The following is a 15,510-nucleotide window of genomic DNA, read 5'->3' as shown; positions in this document are numbered from 1 at the left end:
TAAAATATGCTTATAATTTACTACCTTTATGAGTTGATATACCGGTAGAGACATAATAAAAGTTGTTATAATATATGCTAAAATGAGAAAAATAAAATAATAAAATTATGGGCATTAGATTTCAAATTATGTATCAATAATATTGTGTTATTAACCAGTTTGATTCTAATTTTAAATGCATATTAGATTGCTCGAAACAAAAATACAAGGATGAAGTTTAAGATAATTTTAGCTAAATTAAAACCGAATCAACTATTAACTTAATGGAGCAACACTCTAATTAAACTGGTTAGTTGTTTAATAATAATATTTAAAATTTTTTTATATAGTTTGACTTATTTAATATTATATTTAAATAAATAGGATCTTATAATAAATTCTTTTAAAAAATTAATGTTTTATGTTAATTGAACCAAACCTGATTTTATAGCAAATCTAATCAGATAGTTCGAATGGTTTAATCAGATTCAAGGTAGCTTAAATACCAAAAAAGAGTTTTCATATAAATCAAAATTAATTTGGCTAGTAATTGATAATTCAATCGACCAGACGGATCAATTCAATCTAGTTTTTAAACTGTGGTTTACATAAAAAAAAAAAAATAAAGTATATAGAAATGTATGAGGTGCATGCCAATAAAAACTAGTTAGTGTAGATAAATTGATGAAAAATATTAGATTTATTTAATTTCTACTTACTAATTATTAATCCAACCAATCAAAAAGATGTTGTGTAATTAAAATGTGTTGGATTTTTAATATTTTTATAGCTTTCATTAAAATAAGTGATTTTTAATTATATTCTAAATAAATTTTGCTTTAAATAGTTTACAAGTATCTAAGGATTTAAACACACAGATGACGTGTACATTTCTGATTGGTGAATACACGTAACTCCTGGACTCGATCGGTATTTAAACTCCCCTCTGACTGGACGGGTTTCTGCCAAGCGAAACCGAGAATTTTGCGGGAAAGTGATAGAAAAATGAACAGATCGCTATTGTTTGTAATTTTAACAATTTGCTTCTCCTTCTTTGCGCTGTTCAATCTTAGTTTTGCATTGTATGGATCATCATCACCTGTAGTTCAGCTCACTCCTACCAACTTCAAGTCCAAGGTAAATGCACCTCACTTCCACTAGTCTTCTGTTTGGTTCCCGAGAATTTCTGGATATTAAAACAAAATAATCATATAAATTTTCTTCTAGTTTTGTTAACTAGAATTATAAAACTCTATAAATTGTGTACTAATGTTAAAATTGCTCTTATACCATAGATCTGATTGAAATTTTTAGACTTCTGATAATGTTTATTCTATTTTTTTTATTTTAAATTTTGGTCTTTGTGTGTATCAAGGACAAAATTTAAGCTCTATAATTTGCGATTCATATTGTATTTGGCTATTTTTAAGTTCATGTATACAATCCGAATGTTAATTCTTTTAAGATTTTGATTTTCATATAATCGTTCTTAATGAGAAAGATTCTATAATATATTTAAAATAAGATGCTTATATGTTAAGATTTTCGAAATGGTGGCAGGTTCTGAATTCTAATGGGGTTGTTCTGGTCGAGTTCTTTGCACCCTGGTGTGGCCATTGTAAAGCTCTGACGCCTATATGGGAGAAAGCAGCAAGTGTCTTGAAAGGTGTTGCTACTGTAGCAGCTCTTGATGCTGATGCACATCAGTCCCTTGCTCAGGTTTTTTTCAATCATTTGAAGGCGTTATAATTACATTAGATACACATTTCTTTCTTCCAATCGCCAAAATATGATCTTTTTATTGACATAGTTGGACAACGGGAAACCATTTTTTCATATGTGCATCTTTGGACATTCAGCATTGAGGGTTTGATATATTTGCACCAAGATAGAAGTTTTGCTATGCTTTGTTTGGTTGATAATGATGGGCATACTTAAATTTAGTCATAAAAACTATAAGTAAGTTGCTCTTAGGCATTACTCAACTTCTAAGTATGGGATAGGTTTTAAGTCTAATCTCATTAATCAGCTGAAGACAAAAGAAAGTTTCATTTAATTATAACTAATAATCATCGGTTTTGGCTGCAATAATGAGGAAGCAATGCATGAGAGATAACTTGGCTATCTTAGACATGGTAACACTATTTCATTCTGGACTATTTATAAAAAGCTAAAAAAATGTTCATTTTCATGAATCAATAGGAGTGGATTCTCTGCTCTGCTGTGACATTGTCCTACTACATGTCATATGGAAATGGTTTTTTTTCTCTTGTGCTTATGTTTTCTTGCTTGTTTATATTTTATGTCCTAGTTAAGGTATGGATGTTGAATGCTTATAACTTGATTACATTTGATTGCTTTTTAGGAATATGGGATCAAAGGATTTCCAACTATAAAGGTGTTTGTACCAGGGAAGCCTCCAGTAGATTACCAAGGCGCTAGGGATGTCAAACCAATTGCAGAATTTGCATTACAGCAGGTTTTTTTTTTTTTTTTTTTGCTTGCTGATTTAAATATTCCAAATGTATTATTCATACCATCACTCAAAAAGTTTGGTATTGTTAAAATATATAAATAAAGGGTATATTATCATCAATGACTATTTGTAAATAAAGGTTCTAAAAAATAATAAAAAGGCATCTGGTACAAGTGAAATATCATTGATGTATTGTATTTAAATTGATATTCATAATATATGAATTTATTGGCTGGTGCCTAAGGGTTGTGCAGTTATTGGTTTGAACCCAGCCTAAAGGGACATTGCAAATGGTCACTAGCTGGTGATATCACTTGTGTGCATTCTTGTTTACAGCCTGAGTTGAAAGATAGTGTATGCATTCTAATCAATTTAGTTCTTTACAGATAAAGGGACTTTTAAAGGAACGTCTAGATGGAAAAAAAACTGAAGGATCAAGTGATAAAGCTGAACCTAATGCATCTGTAGAATTGAATTCCCACAATTTTGATGAGTTGGTGCTCAAAAGCAAAGAACTTTGGATTGTGGAATTTTTTGCACCTTGGTAAGTAAGCTTTGATCTTAGGTCGTCTTGGCACTTCGTGCGTAAGGTCTTTTTCTAGTAACTGGTGATAAAATTTGTTAAATTGTTTTTCTCAAGGTGTGGACACTGTAAAAGGCTGGCTCCTGAGTGGAAGAAGGCAGCTCATAACTTGAAGGGCAAAGTGAAGTTGGGTCATGTCGATTGTGAGGCTGAGAAGGTAATATCGAATTGGCAGTATACACTTACAGTGGAGTAAACCTGGATACTTATTTTTGTCTATTCCTGTTGAATCTTAGTTATTAGCAATTGCTTGAGCATAGAGATATTTTAGTTTGGTGATGTTGATATCTCATTACCATCTTGTTTCAACAATACATTAAAACATTAGCAATTGCTTGAGCATAGAGATATTTTGTTTTCTCAATAACATATTTTTGTTCATCTAATGTGACATTACTTCTAAATTTAGAGTCACTGAGTTTCTACTCTTATAGTAGGATCATACTAAGTTTTTCTTGTTAAGACCTGTAAATTCAGCGGTTTTTCTTGTTGCTTTAAAATATGGAAAGTATAGCTCATAAATGGATGCCATCTTATGTTGGGGGTCTAATGGAGTGTGGTTAACAGTCTTTGATGAGCAAATTCAACGTTCAAGGATTCCCCACTATCTTGGTGTTTGGTGCTGACAAAGACAGCCCAATTCCCTACGAGGGTGCTAGAACTGCCTCAGCTATTGAGTCATTTGCTCTAGAGCAGCTGGAAACAAATGTTGCACCACCTGAAGTGTCTGAGCTGACTAGCCCAGTACGTCATTTCTTTCCTACGTATCTTGTGGAATCTTTATGATGGATATATGAAACCATAATCTTTTTGTACAGGATATTATGGAAGAGAAGTGTGGATCTGCAGCCATCTGTTTTCTTTCTTTCCTTCCTGACATTTTGGACTCCAAGGCAGATGGGAGAAATAAGTACCTTGAGATGATGTTAGCAGTTGCAGAGAAGTTCAAGAGGAGTCCTTACAGGCAAGAATATTAGACTTCCTTAGATTTGTCCAATTTGTGATCACGTTTATTTCAGATGTTCTAGAAAGACAACGTTTTTTGGCTGATAGAGATGAATTTTTTTTTATTGATACTGTATCTATTCAACAGCTATGTCTGGGCAGCTGCTGGTAAGCAGCCAGATCTTGAGATGCGTGTAGGTGTTGGTGGCTATGGCTATCCAGCTCTGGTAGCTTTGAATGTGAAGAAAGGAGTTTACACTCCACTAAAAAGTGCATATGAGTTTGAGCAGATCATGTAAGTATTGTGTTTCTGATTTGTCTTAAAAGCTATTTCCAAAACGGGGACATAACCATCTATATTATCAAATTTATTTTCAGAGAGTTTGTCAAGGAAGCTGGGCGTGGAGGAAAGGGCATTTTACCTTTAGATGGAACCCCTGTGATTGTGAAGACCGAACCGTGGGATGGTAAGGATGGGGAAATCATTGAAGAGGATGAATTTTCCCTTGAAGAACTCATGGCAGAATGAGGTACCTAAACAGTGAAAAGCAAAAGTTCCAGGAAGGAACGAGAATGTAGGCTAAAGACGAGTTTGATACCATCAGCAATTCCTGTTTCTTCGTAATGCTACTGTGATTAATTTTTTCTAATTTTATTTTTGGCCATTGTGAGACAGATTTCTTGTTTGAACTATTGTACTACCACCCTGAAGGGGTTTATCTATGAGAATATTAACACACTTGTGCCTTATATATTTGTATAATAAATATCAATTTACACATCAATAACGAGTTAAAACATCTTCATTTGTATTCAAATTAACAAACGTTCAAGCACATTGAATTTAAGGAAAAGTTTCATTTTCCGTTTACTAACTCAAGGAATTCAGTCGCAAGCTCCTGGTCACAACGCCGACCTTGCGTATTTTAAGGGTGCCAACTTGGCGTCTTGGACTATCTGAAACACAGACGAAAAAACGTAAATCCGCACATAAACCTTGATATATCATGGCACAAGTAAATGGGCACCGTCGGGAATAATATTTTCTAACTAGAGACCAATACAATTGTCTCATCTCGCTAGTAATAAGATGTGTCTAGCTGATTCTTAATTTATCCATATAAATTATGGAGGAAAAGTATGTTGTACATGAGGTTTAACAAAAAGAAAAAAACCTATGAACAGACTATTTCTCCCTCTAAGAACCAAGGATGGATGTACAAAAAGGCAAAAAGTTTTCATGTTAGCTGCGTCGGCTCCACCTGCGGTGACGCAAGATGATTTTCTCTTTTTTTTTTTTTTTCCTGGTGTAACATTTTCTGTCAAAATTTTTTAAACTTTACAAAGCTTACATTTTCCATCCTCCATAAGCATTCTTTCCTTAAAAGGTGAGTCCGCAAAAATGGCTTTGAATAAATCCTGTACCTGCCAAGAGGTGGACAGATTTTGTAGGCAGATAAACACTTGATAGAAAGTCAAAGAACATATTGTATAACAAAGATAAAACCAGAAAGGTATATAAAGTATCATATAAATCCAACAAATATTTATTTAAAAGGTCCCATTGTATTCGTACCTCTGATAATGCAAAACCACGACTGAATAGTTCTCCACCTTCCCAAGCTGTTGTAATGGATTTTAAAGGCATATCTAGCAATTCTGGCAATACTTACAAGATCTGAGTTAAAAGACTATGTTTGAGCACTAGGCATCTACAATTTACCAATTTCAAGTTAGAAATTAGCCAATGAAAACATGCCTGCCAGTTTGCAGATTTTCAGTAGAGATGGTACGAAATCATCCAGAGGATGTGCGGATTCCTGTTCTGCAGTTATGGACTCCAATAAAGATGATAGGTTTTCAAGTATCAGATGTATCAGTCTTTGAAGCTGAAAATTGTCAACCAATTAGCTGTATTCAAAAAAAAAAAACCTTCAAAAATTCCAATAACTTGAATGAAGACTGAAACTTAATATCATACCTGCAATGTCTCTTCTGCTGCCATATCATCTATAAAGAGAATGTCTCTTGTGATTCTTGAAAACAGACTCTAAAACCATACACATGCTTCTCTTAAAGTTTGAAGGCAGCAAGAGAGGCTCCCATATAATATGTACTTTCTCAAGAATGAAAACAACCTAACGAAGAAAACATTTATCTTCGCTGGAAGGGAGAAAAATAGTGGAGAAAATAGTATTCAGGAGGATCATAAATATACAGAAAAGCTACGTGATCTGTACAAAACTTTGCAGATTCAAATTGTTGCATTTGATGAGTATTCTGAAATCCATCAGCACCATCTGTAGCCTAACAATAAAAAGATATAAAGAATATAAAAAGGTGAATTGCCTATTCATAAAGCCGACAACTTTCAAAATTGTTCTGGCCAATGTCAAATCTTGGAGCCATGTAAAGAAACACAGCATGTTCCTTAATGGAACTTGGAAAGTTGGATTGATACTGTAATATGTAGATGAAAAATATTAGAGTCTAAATTTTGACCATTATAAGACAACTAAGATTCAGCTTCCCCAATAACAAAGAGGTAATTTCGGTAAGACAACTAAGCAAATCTTCAGTAAGCAAATCTTCAGAAAGAAAATATATAGTGCACCAGTGTCAAATAAACAGATCAAGTTATGAAAATCAATAAATCATATTTGCAAAATAGAGAAGTGGCAGAGAGAGATTACAAAAAAATAACAAAATGTATACAAATTTATGGTATGCCATTTTGTGCTTACCTCAAATGCTAGCCCAAGTATCTCCTGAGATAAATAAAGACCATCATTGTGTATGAGAGCTGCAACCTGGTTGATGTCATCAAGCTGCCTTTCTAGCTTCATTGGCCAAATGTTAATGTTAATAAAATAATTATGACAGTCCATCAAAGATATATAAGTACCAAATTTAGCTATCGATACAGCTTGCACAGCTTTTGGTGAAGATAAAATATACTAGAATCAACTTAACAGAACTTTACTCCATAAAGATTGCAGGATTTACTTTAAACTAAAAATGATATTAACTTGAAAAAGAGCCACCAGTACATATTGTCAACTCAAAGCAACTGATTAAATCAACAGAGAAAGGCAAAACTTCACACAACATAGGTTTCTGCAGGACCTCAAGTGAGGCTAAGTGACAAACTTTAGAGTACCAAATGAAGACAGCAAAAGTGACTAACCGACAATGAATAACACCAATTATTTCAATATTTTACTTATCTTTGCACATTTATATGATTGATGAATTTGTACTGCAAAAAACCCACCCTAACAATAATGCTATAAGAAGATTCATGCAGCAAATTTCACTTTATGCTACCCCCCTCCGTGCACTAACCTTGACAGGAATGACAGCTTCATAGAGCAGTACAGCATCCCTACCAGCACAATAGAATTCCAATGGAACTCTTGTGGATGACAAACAAACTTTCTGCAGAGACTTTGATTACTCATAATTTGACAGTAATGTCCTCAAGAAATTAAATCTACAAACACGCTAAAAGTCATTTCATTTACAAATAGCACCTGTGGTACTTCAGCAAAAGAATAACCTAGGTTGAAAATGAATAAAAAGCACCAACATACATGATCAAAACTTTTTAAAGAGAAAAATACAATATCTATGGTATAGTGGAAAGACAATAAAAAATTCTATTGCTGCAAATGTGACCACCAATTGCATTTATGGACTTTTCCACCCATAAAAGAATGGTGTTTGATACATCATGAGGAGAAATCCAATGACTCATGCTATGGAGAAACTCAGATACCACTGCATTATCACGTCAAATCAGATGATCATATCTCTTTAATTAGTTACCTGAAGTATCTGATACACCAATGTCACAAGTTGAGAAGCTGCTTTTGATACCACACACCTCTCAGACAAAAACAGCAAGTCAACAAGATGCTTAGGGTAATGTTCAGCCACCCCATCATTCTTCCATCTAGGACTTTCCCCAGTATATCCCTGTGGAAAAAAAAAAAATTGATTATGCAGAGTTATAACACTAACAACTAGAAATGTATGCATCACAATGTTGGAAGCTCACTTCAGGAACAGCAAAGTCACACTGTAGAAGCAAATTTCTGGTCTTTGCCAAAATTCCTGTCTTCTTCCTATATGCAAAGTGCACCACAATGTTTTGAGCAAAATTGCTCAGTCTTGAATCCTTGTTATCAGAGGCTGAAATGAACATCATCTCCTTTAAAGCAGCCTCAAATTCAGAAGTATTTTCATCGATATCTGAAAGTCAACCAGCTTTGAAGCATCTTCAGGCACAACCTGAGACAAAAGATAATGCATGATTACTAGGATGACTTTCAGATACGTCAGGCAGAAAAAGCAAAAGATTGTAGACCTACTTCACAGTCTTAATGGACAAACCTTTGAGAGAAATTTGGAAATAATCAATTCTGATATCCTTGGCCACATCAATTTTCCCAAACACTGGACCCAGCAACCATTTTGGTAGCATATACATTTGTGGATAAACTTAATAACTAGAGTAATCCCAGAATAGATGGTTTTTCCATCCTCACTTTCAATTTGAAAATTACAGAAGAAATGTCAAATGGCATATAACATACTCCACCAAAGTAAAATTGCAGAGAGGATAAAAACCCTCAGTGAGTGGACGGAATAATGTAAAGCAATAAACAATGAGGAAGTTGATATTTAACTCTTACTTTAGAATCAACTGATGGTATGATCTTCAATGTTGCCTCAGCCCCTTCATTAACCTCTTCCACAAATGTGATAGGTGATCCAAAATTTACAGCCAGAGTGATAACAAACTTGACCATCAAATCCGCTACTTTTGCAAGCCCATAATACAATATTCCAACCGCCTACAGAAGCCCTTTAAATTAATATATAATGCTGCTGGTAACAAAAGCAATGCCCACTTTGGAAAACTCAATGATAATGCATCAATTTATTTCAAAAGAATTATTTAAAAAGAAAACCACCTGGGAAGAAAAATATCATTTCTCCAGAAACATTTTACCCATGAAGCAGAGTAAAGATGTCAAAGTTAAATGATCACTAAGATACATATAAGCTTTTCAAGCTAAATTATTATAATGGAGTTTTTTTTTTTTTTCAAAATGAGTAGAACTTACAAAAATTGCTAGATACAACTGCAATAATGTTTCCCAAGTGCTTGTTTTAGTTGTATTGTCTTCATGATATATGATACACAAGGTCTAGGCAAAGACATTCAGTTTGCAAAAATCAATGTAAAAAAAAGGGTGCACAACTCACCTCCATTGCTTCCAAAACTGTATGAAGTTCAATCCCATCGATTCCATCAACATTTAACCGATACTTAGCCAATACTCTATTAGATTCTCGCTCAAACTGCACTGCATTTTCCATGTACTTCACAAGCAATTCTTGTATCTACAAGCCCAAATCCAGTTCCTCTAAAAACCAATCACAAACTCAATATAAAAATCAAGAAATAAAACAAACACAATTCACCAAAATAAACATCTCAAAATCCACAAGTCTTACAAGAAATATTTGGCTTAACTTTTTTCAGCAATAGAAAAATAAAACAACATTATTTAAAAGCGAACCTGTAATATGCATCCAAGGTTAGCAGTATTCTAGGTTTCGTAATCTTGCAATTGTATATGTATGTCCCTTCAGTGAGTATTAATTCCAAACTTACAATCACATATAGAAACTTAAAATTCATGTTACAAGTCTTAAGTCCTCATACCACAAGTTTCATAATTACTAAATTAACATTCCAAAACAAGCTGCACATTGGATGATCAGTCATATGTCATGTAACAAGTTTAAAGTAACTTTAATCAAGTGTTATATTAAGTTGCACATATTTTTGATAAAAATACATAAATACTCAAAATCAATAACTTAAAGAACAACAGCATTTCCGTAATACTAATGTAGGCATGCATATTATTAGCAGTTATTTCACTTAAATTCAACTAAAATTTCATTTTCTCCCACTTCCCTCAATTTTCTGGGCAACCAAAAACATTCTTCACAAAAATGATAGCTAATAAATAATAAATAAACACAAAAGCTACCTCGTCGAAGCAATCGAGTCATTCTTTCCTCAGCAAACCGTACACTATTGGCTCTCTCTCATTCTCATCACCAATTCTCAACGCTTTTTTCAACTCCCTCAGTTCTTCGGCAGCAAATCTCAGTCATCCATCTCTCACAGCCTCTCTTACTCCCTTCAACCTCTCGTAGATTCTTACAATTATTCTCACCAACTGCAGCATTTCCCCTTTCACCCTCACCTCTCTCATCTTCTCACTAACATCCTCAATTACTTCCCAACCTCCGCGTCTGTCGGATGGTCAGAGATCAATTCCAAGATCTCCGATAAGTTAGTAGAAATTTCTTCGGTTCGCGAAACTGCGTCGTTGCAGACAGAGAAGAACGAAGCAATGTCCAGGAGGTGAGATACGATGTAGGATTGGACTTTGGATTTGATTAGAAGGGAGTGTGACTCGAGGCCGGAGATTAGAAGGCGGAGATCGGGTGCGGAGAGTGGCAGGTATGGTAGGGTCTGATAGGTCGTGAGTGGAGAGGAAATCTCGGACGTTAATTGTTTCGAAGAGTGCGTCCATGATGGTGGTGATTGATCCGACGGAATTTAGGGAAATGAAGAAGTTCTTTATTTGAAGATGCGGCGGGAGAAAGGCTAAACGACTATTTCCCACCCAAAGTATGCGCTTTTAACAAGTTTCCCCCATTAACTTTGAAAATACCATTTACCCACCCATAGGCTGTTAAATTTAACGGAACCCTAACCCCTGAAAAATTTATCTCATTTTCCCCTCTAAAATTTCAAAAACTAACAATTTTCTCCAACCCAAGTTTTAAAAAACAGCATTTTCCCCCTTAGGGTTTTCAATTTTTCATAGTTAGTTTTTTGACGCCGTTTCTTCCTCTCCGGTGACTTTCAGACGACTTCTCTTCCTCTCAGGCACGACCTCCTTTCTACGATTATCCTAGGCACGGTTGTCGACTCGACGAAGACCTCGTCTTCATCGACCACAATTCCCAAGACAAACGCCGAAAGGAAGCCGCGTCAGAGAGGAAGAGGAGTCGTCTGGAGGTCACCGGAGAGGAAGAAACGGTGTCGGAAAACTAACTCCGAAAATTGAAAATCCTAGGGAGAAAATGTATTTTTTTAAAACTTAGGTTGAGAAAAATTGTTAGTTTTTAGGGTTTATAAGAAAAAATAAAATCAAATTTAAGTTTATTTTTAATAATACAGATAAAATAATAATTTTATCCTTAAAATTGTTAATTTTAACCTGTCACGAGTGGATAAATGAAATTTTTAAAGTTAACAGGAGGAAACTTGAGAAAATAGCATACCTTGGGTGGGAAATAGTCGTTTGGCCCGGGAGAAAAGCTTAAGTTGAGAAGTATTGTGGCGCAGACTAATAATAAATGCCGATAGAATATGCCGAGCTTCTGTTTCCATCTGTGAAGTTAATGAGCTAGTACTCTCTCTCTCTCTCTCTCTCTCTCTATATATATATATATATTATAATAAGGACATTCCTAACATACCATATGTGAAACGGTTACACTCCATCAATGTATATAGGAATGTGCATCTAAATTTTTGCCCACACGGTACGCACTTTTGAATTCCCCCTCTTCTTCTTCTTCAAAATCTTCTTCTCACTGACTAATCCTTCGTCATAAATCTCTATAATCTCGTGTATATGTTGATGGTTTGGTGACGCGTCCCAACGAGTCCAAAAACTCATGTAACACCTGAGAGAATTACATTCAAACGCTGGTGCATGGTCACCACCGTCAACGCGAAGACTACTACTCATGGCAGGTAGGTGTGAGAAAGTAAGATTTATTGGTCATCCAAATCCTTAAGAAAGGTGTATGATAAATATCAGAGCAATTTTCAAAAGAAATTTATAGATTGGAAAGAGATATTTTATTAATTAATTCCCAAAAAGATCTACTGGAGGAACTAATTTTGGCAGCAATTGAATTAAAAGGAACCGCATGAAGTAAAGCATTGAAAGCTTCTCAGCCAAAATGGAGGTGAAAGGTTAGCATTAATTGTATTATTAGGAACCTTGACTTTTCATTTCCATTTCACAAAATCACTAATTAAGGTAGTTTATATTGGTTCTCACTCAAAGTTTATTGTATGTTCAAATTGATACTTATTAAATATTAAAAACTTAAACATTTACCTATAAAGTGTTAAAATTAATAGAATCCCATTAACATTATTTATTTTCTTTTAAGTTTAAAAAATTAATAATTTTTCTTTATTTTTTCTTCTAGGATTTTTTTCTTTTCTCTTCTCATTTTCTGATGTTGTCATTAATCAACTTCACTTTCTCCCTCTCCTTTTCCAATGTGTCCCTAGACAAAAAATATCATCTTTGTCCAGAGATGAAGACAATGTTTTTCATTTGATAACACGCCAACAAAAGGAGGGAGAAACGAAAAAAACCTTTAAAAAAATATAACATCTTAAAATTTAATCCTAAAATAAATTATTAATTTTCTAACATAAAGAGAAAATAAATAATATTTTATTATTTTTAATATATTATTAATTAAATAATGATTTTACCTTTGAAATTGAATTGGTTCTATTAATTTTAACAGTTTATAAGTGAATGTTTGAGTTTTCAATAATTAAGGGATACCAATTTGAGAATGCAATAAACTTTGGGGGGGAATAGGTGCTTTAGCCTTTATAATTTCTCTCTTAGCCATTCTCATGAACATTTAAGTGATTCCTCATATGTAAAAGATCAAATAATTTGAAGACAAAATATACAATTTATCAGGTAACTGCTCCAAGGGTAAATTTTCTGAGAATAAATACAAATATATTTATTTATTTATGGTCCTTAGTTTTACAATAACAACCTCCGGAAGATTGTAGTCTTTTATTTCCAGAACTTAACAAGCATAGTGGTCAACTTAATAGTGCGGCCTTTAATTTATACATCAAGAAGTAAGTGCATAGAAAGGAAACGCCATTATAAATCTAGTGTAAAAAGTAGAGACCATAAATATCGAAAACCTAATTTAACAATCATGCAAAAGTTGATAAAAGCTGAGGAATTAGATGATCCGAGATGATTTTGTTAGTTTTTTCGGTTGGGTGGAAGGCATCCCAGAACACATATTTGCTAGCATCTGAGCATGTAAATGGGTTTTCTTGACGGCAGAGATAACTCATTTCAAATGTTCCTGTTGAGCAACATGCTCTATTTGCCACTTCAAATCCTGCCACCCAGTAAAATTTCCGAGGAGAAAAGCATTGAACATAATTGAATCATAAATAAAATAAAAAATGTAAACCAAACAACAAATAAAATAAGATCTAAAACTAAAGAAAATCAATCATGAGCGGATGCAAAGTGAAAGTGAAACTAACCGAATGAAGAGGGCTTTGTAATGATATCTTGGAAAATGCTGTATGCATCCGCATTGAGAAGTTTGAGTCCAGGAAGCTCCTTGTTCAACTTTGTGGCCATGCTCTTCAACTTGCCGTTAAATTGCAGGGCCACGTTGTTGTACATTTCCACACAATCATTTTGACCCAGTATATTTGTGGCCCTTTCTAATGGCAAACACCCCATTGGAGGAGGTCCAGTGAGGGACATTTTCCGAGCTCCAAGAGCATATATTTCCCTGATGAAAGTTTCTGCAAGTCCAACCAGAAAATCCTGGTACTGGTTATCCGTATAGCGGACTCTTCTGGCAGGGAATATGTAGTAATTTTCCAGGAAATCATTTGTTCCTAAGCTCAACAGATACAATGCCTCCCTCACAATTGTTTTTGCTTTCTTAACCCCAACATGGGCCCTCAATTTCTTTTGGTAATCCTTGAACATCTCGACTTCCTTCCACAGGGGCATCACATTCTGCCAGTTAGTTTATAAACCCTTGTGAGAAAATAACTCATACTTTTACAGATGCCAACAAATCTGGCATAGTAATTTATTTGAACAAGTATTGTATTATAAAATATATAATGTGACAAAAGTTATGGACTTACTAGAACCATGGCGGTTATATTATCATAGCCAGTTCCAGCAGAGGCAAAACAAACTCCAGTGGCGAAATCCTGTATATTATAGGCTGGATCTAAGTAGGCTGGTATTGCAGGCTTGAGTCCAAAAGCTTCAGAGACGAAATCAGGAGGAATCCGGCCATTGCAGAAGCGGCCAGTGGGGCGTCCACCTTCAAAATCACGACCATATGGTCTAAAATTGCTCTTGAGAACTGTTTGGATATCATTGTTGTTTCCTGAGTCCACGCTCGAGTCTCCAAAAACAATTACTGCAGGAATTTTGGCTTTGGCTGTAGAGAATGATGTTAGTAAAAGCGTTAACCAGAGCCCTGAAACGTAGCTGCTGTATGCCATTCTAGTTTTGCTTCTCAAATATGGTGTTTCTTCAACAACTTGAAGATTACAGATAGCAAGTGATGAATATAATACCACTTTATTGGGATGCAATGGCTAGATCATAATTCAATTAAAGATGTTTGGTAGGTGCAGGTCTTTTAATGGCTAGTTGGCTTCCTCAACTGCCATATTATGTACGTTGGGTCAAGAAATGCCACGCTTAACTGAATCATTTAAAAAAATCTGTATGTTTTTGTAAATCAAACTTCTTTTATTTTCTAATTTTATTCAAAAGTTTAAGTGAATGGGCAAAAGCACATTACTTTTCAAAGCAAAGGCTGACAATTTTTGTTAATCTAAACATGCAGTTTCAGTTGCCTTTAATGTTTTATATGGTTTATAATGTAAACTCAGAAGTCACAACACTGGGAAATAGGGGAATGCAGCAGCTACTTGAAGATGCAACTTCAGTGAACTGAAATATTGTGGCCACTCTATTAGTCTTTTGGGTGTAAATATAAAATCCTGAGACTTTCCTTTTTTAGGGGAAAAAAAAAAAAGAAAGGTTATGGAATTGTATATTTGTTTGAAATATTTAAAGATCCACGGAATAATACAATGATATATTTGGATTTACAAGATTGCAAACCCCAATTTATATAATATTTGGACACGATTTCAATTAAAATTATGAAATGACTATGATTGAATCATTAACCAATGGGCCGAGCTGGAACCAGCCCAGCCCGGCCCATTGACATCTCTAATTGAACGTGATTTAATGGAGTCTATTAGATTAACAATATAACATCCTGAACCCAAAAAGGCACATGGGCAGTCAAAATTTATATTAATTAATGCCTTTTATAAACAGCTAGATGAACAGACAAAATACTGGCAATAATGCGATGCATATTCATGTGACAATTGGGCAGTAGTGTTGCTGCAGAAATTCTGCTAGAAGTTGAAAGAAAACAACAGCCAAAGAAAAGATAACATGCCAGCGAAGTTAAATAATGTAATTACAAGAGAAATAGTCAATTTTGTCTTTATCAGAGAGAGAGAGAACAGAGTAGTAGCTGACCCAGAAACATTAAAGGCTATTCAGGAGAGAAG

General features: G+C 34.4%; 2 protein-coding genes and 1 pseudogene across 2 annotated transcripts; 1 reads left to right on the top strand and 2 right to left on the bottom strand.

Moving 5' to 3' along the window:
* The first annotated feature begins 931 nt into the window (after positions 1 to 931).
* Positions 932 to 4,733, top strand: LOC123223669 (protein disulfide isomerase-like 2-3). The gene is made up of 9 exons (XM_044646968.1): positions 932 to 1,116; positions 1,540 to 1,698; positions 2,345 to 2,458; positions 2,842 to 2,999; positions 3,096 to 3,195; positions 3,606 to 3,782; positions 3,857 to 4,002; positions 4,132 to 4,278; positions 4,362 to 4,733. The coding sequence occupies exons 1-9, from the start codon at positions 985 to 987 to the stop codon at positions 4,510 to 4,512; spliced, it is 1,284 nt and encodes a 427-aa protein (XP_044502903.1). The 5' UTR covers positions 932 to 984; the 3' UTR covers positions 4,513 to 4,733.
* Positions 4,734 to 4,986: 253 nt separating this feature from the next.
* Positions 4,987 to 10,772, bottom strand: LOC123223671 (annotated as a pseudogene).
* A 2,071-nt stretch (positions 10,773 to 12,843) lies between these two features.
* Positions 12,844 to 14,495, bottom strand: LOC123223897 (GDSL esterase/lipase At2g42990-like). The gene is made up of 3 exons (XM_044647361.1): positions 14,044 to 14,495; positions 13,420 to 13,909; positions 12,844 to 13,268 (listed from the first exon to the last, which is right to left on the bottom strand). The coding sequence occupies exons 1-3, from the start codon at positions 14,410 to 14,412 to the stop codon at positions 13,075 to 13,077; spliced, it is 1,053 nt and encodes a 350-aa protein (XP_044503296.1). The 5' UTR covers positions 14,413 to 14,495; the 3' UTR covers positions 12,844 to 13,074.
* Positions 14,496 to 15,510: the final 1,015 nt, after the last annotated feature.

This window comes from Mangifera indica, chromosome 8 (assembly GCF_011075055.1).
Source record: "Mangifera indica cultivar Alphonso chromosome 8, CATAS_Mindica_2.1, whole genome shotgun sequence".
Taxonomy (NCBI): Eukaryota; Viridiplantae; Streptophyta; class Magnoliopsida; order Sapindales; family Anacardiaceae; genus Mangifera; species Mangifera indica.
The sequence above is the reverse complement of the archived record's forward strand: the minus strand, read 5'-3'. Positions and strand labels throughout refer to the sequence as shown.

Coding starts and splice junctions, on each gene's coding strand:
- LOC123223669 (XM_044646968.1), top strand. CDS start 985: ATGAACAGATCGCTATTGTTTGTAATTTTAACAATTTGCTTCTCCTTC. Junction 2,459..2,841: donor CAGAATTTGCATTACAGCAG/GTTTTTTTTTTT, acceptor AGTTCTTTACAG/ATAAAGGGACTTTTAAAGGA. Junction 3,783..3,856: donor TGTCTGAGCTGACTAGCCCA/GTACGTCATTTC, acceptor CTTTTTGTACAG/GATATTATGGAAGAGAAGTG.
- LOC123223897 (XM_044647361.1), bottom strand. CDS start 14,412: ATGGCATACAGCAGCTACGTTTCAGGGCTCTGGTTAACGCTTTTACTA. Junction 13,910..14,043: donor ATATAACCGCCATGGTTCTA/GTAAGTCCATAA, acceptor ACTAACTGGCAG/AATGTGATGCCCCTGTGGAA. Junction 13,269..13,419: donor TACAAAGCCCTCTTCATTCG/GTTAGTTTCACT, acceptor ACTGGGTGGCAG/GATTTGAAGTGGCAAATAGA.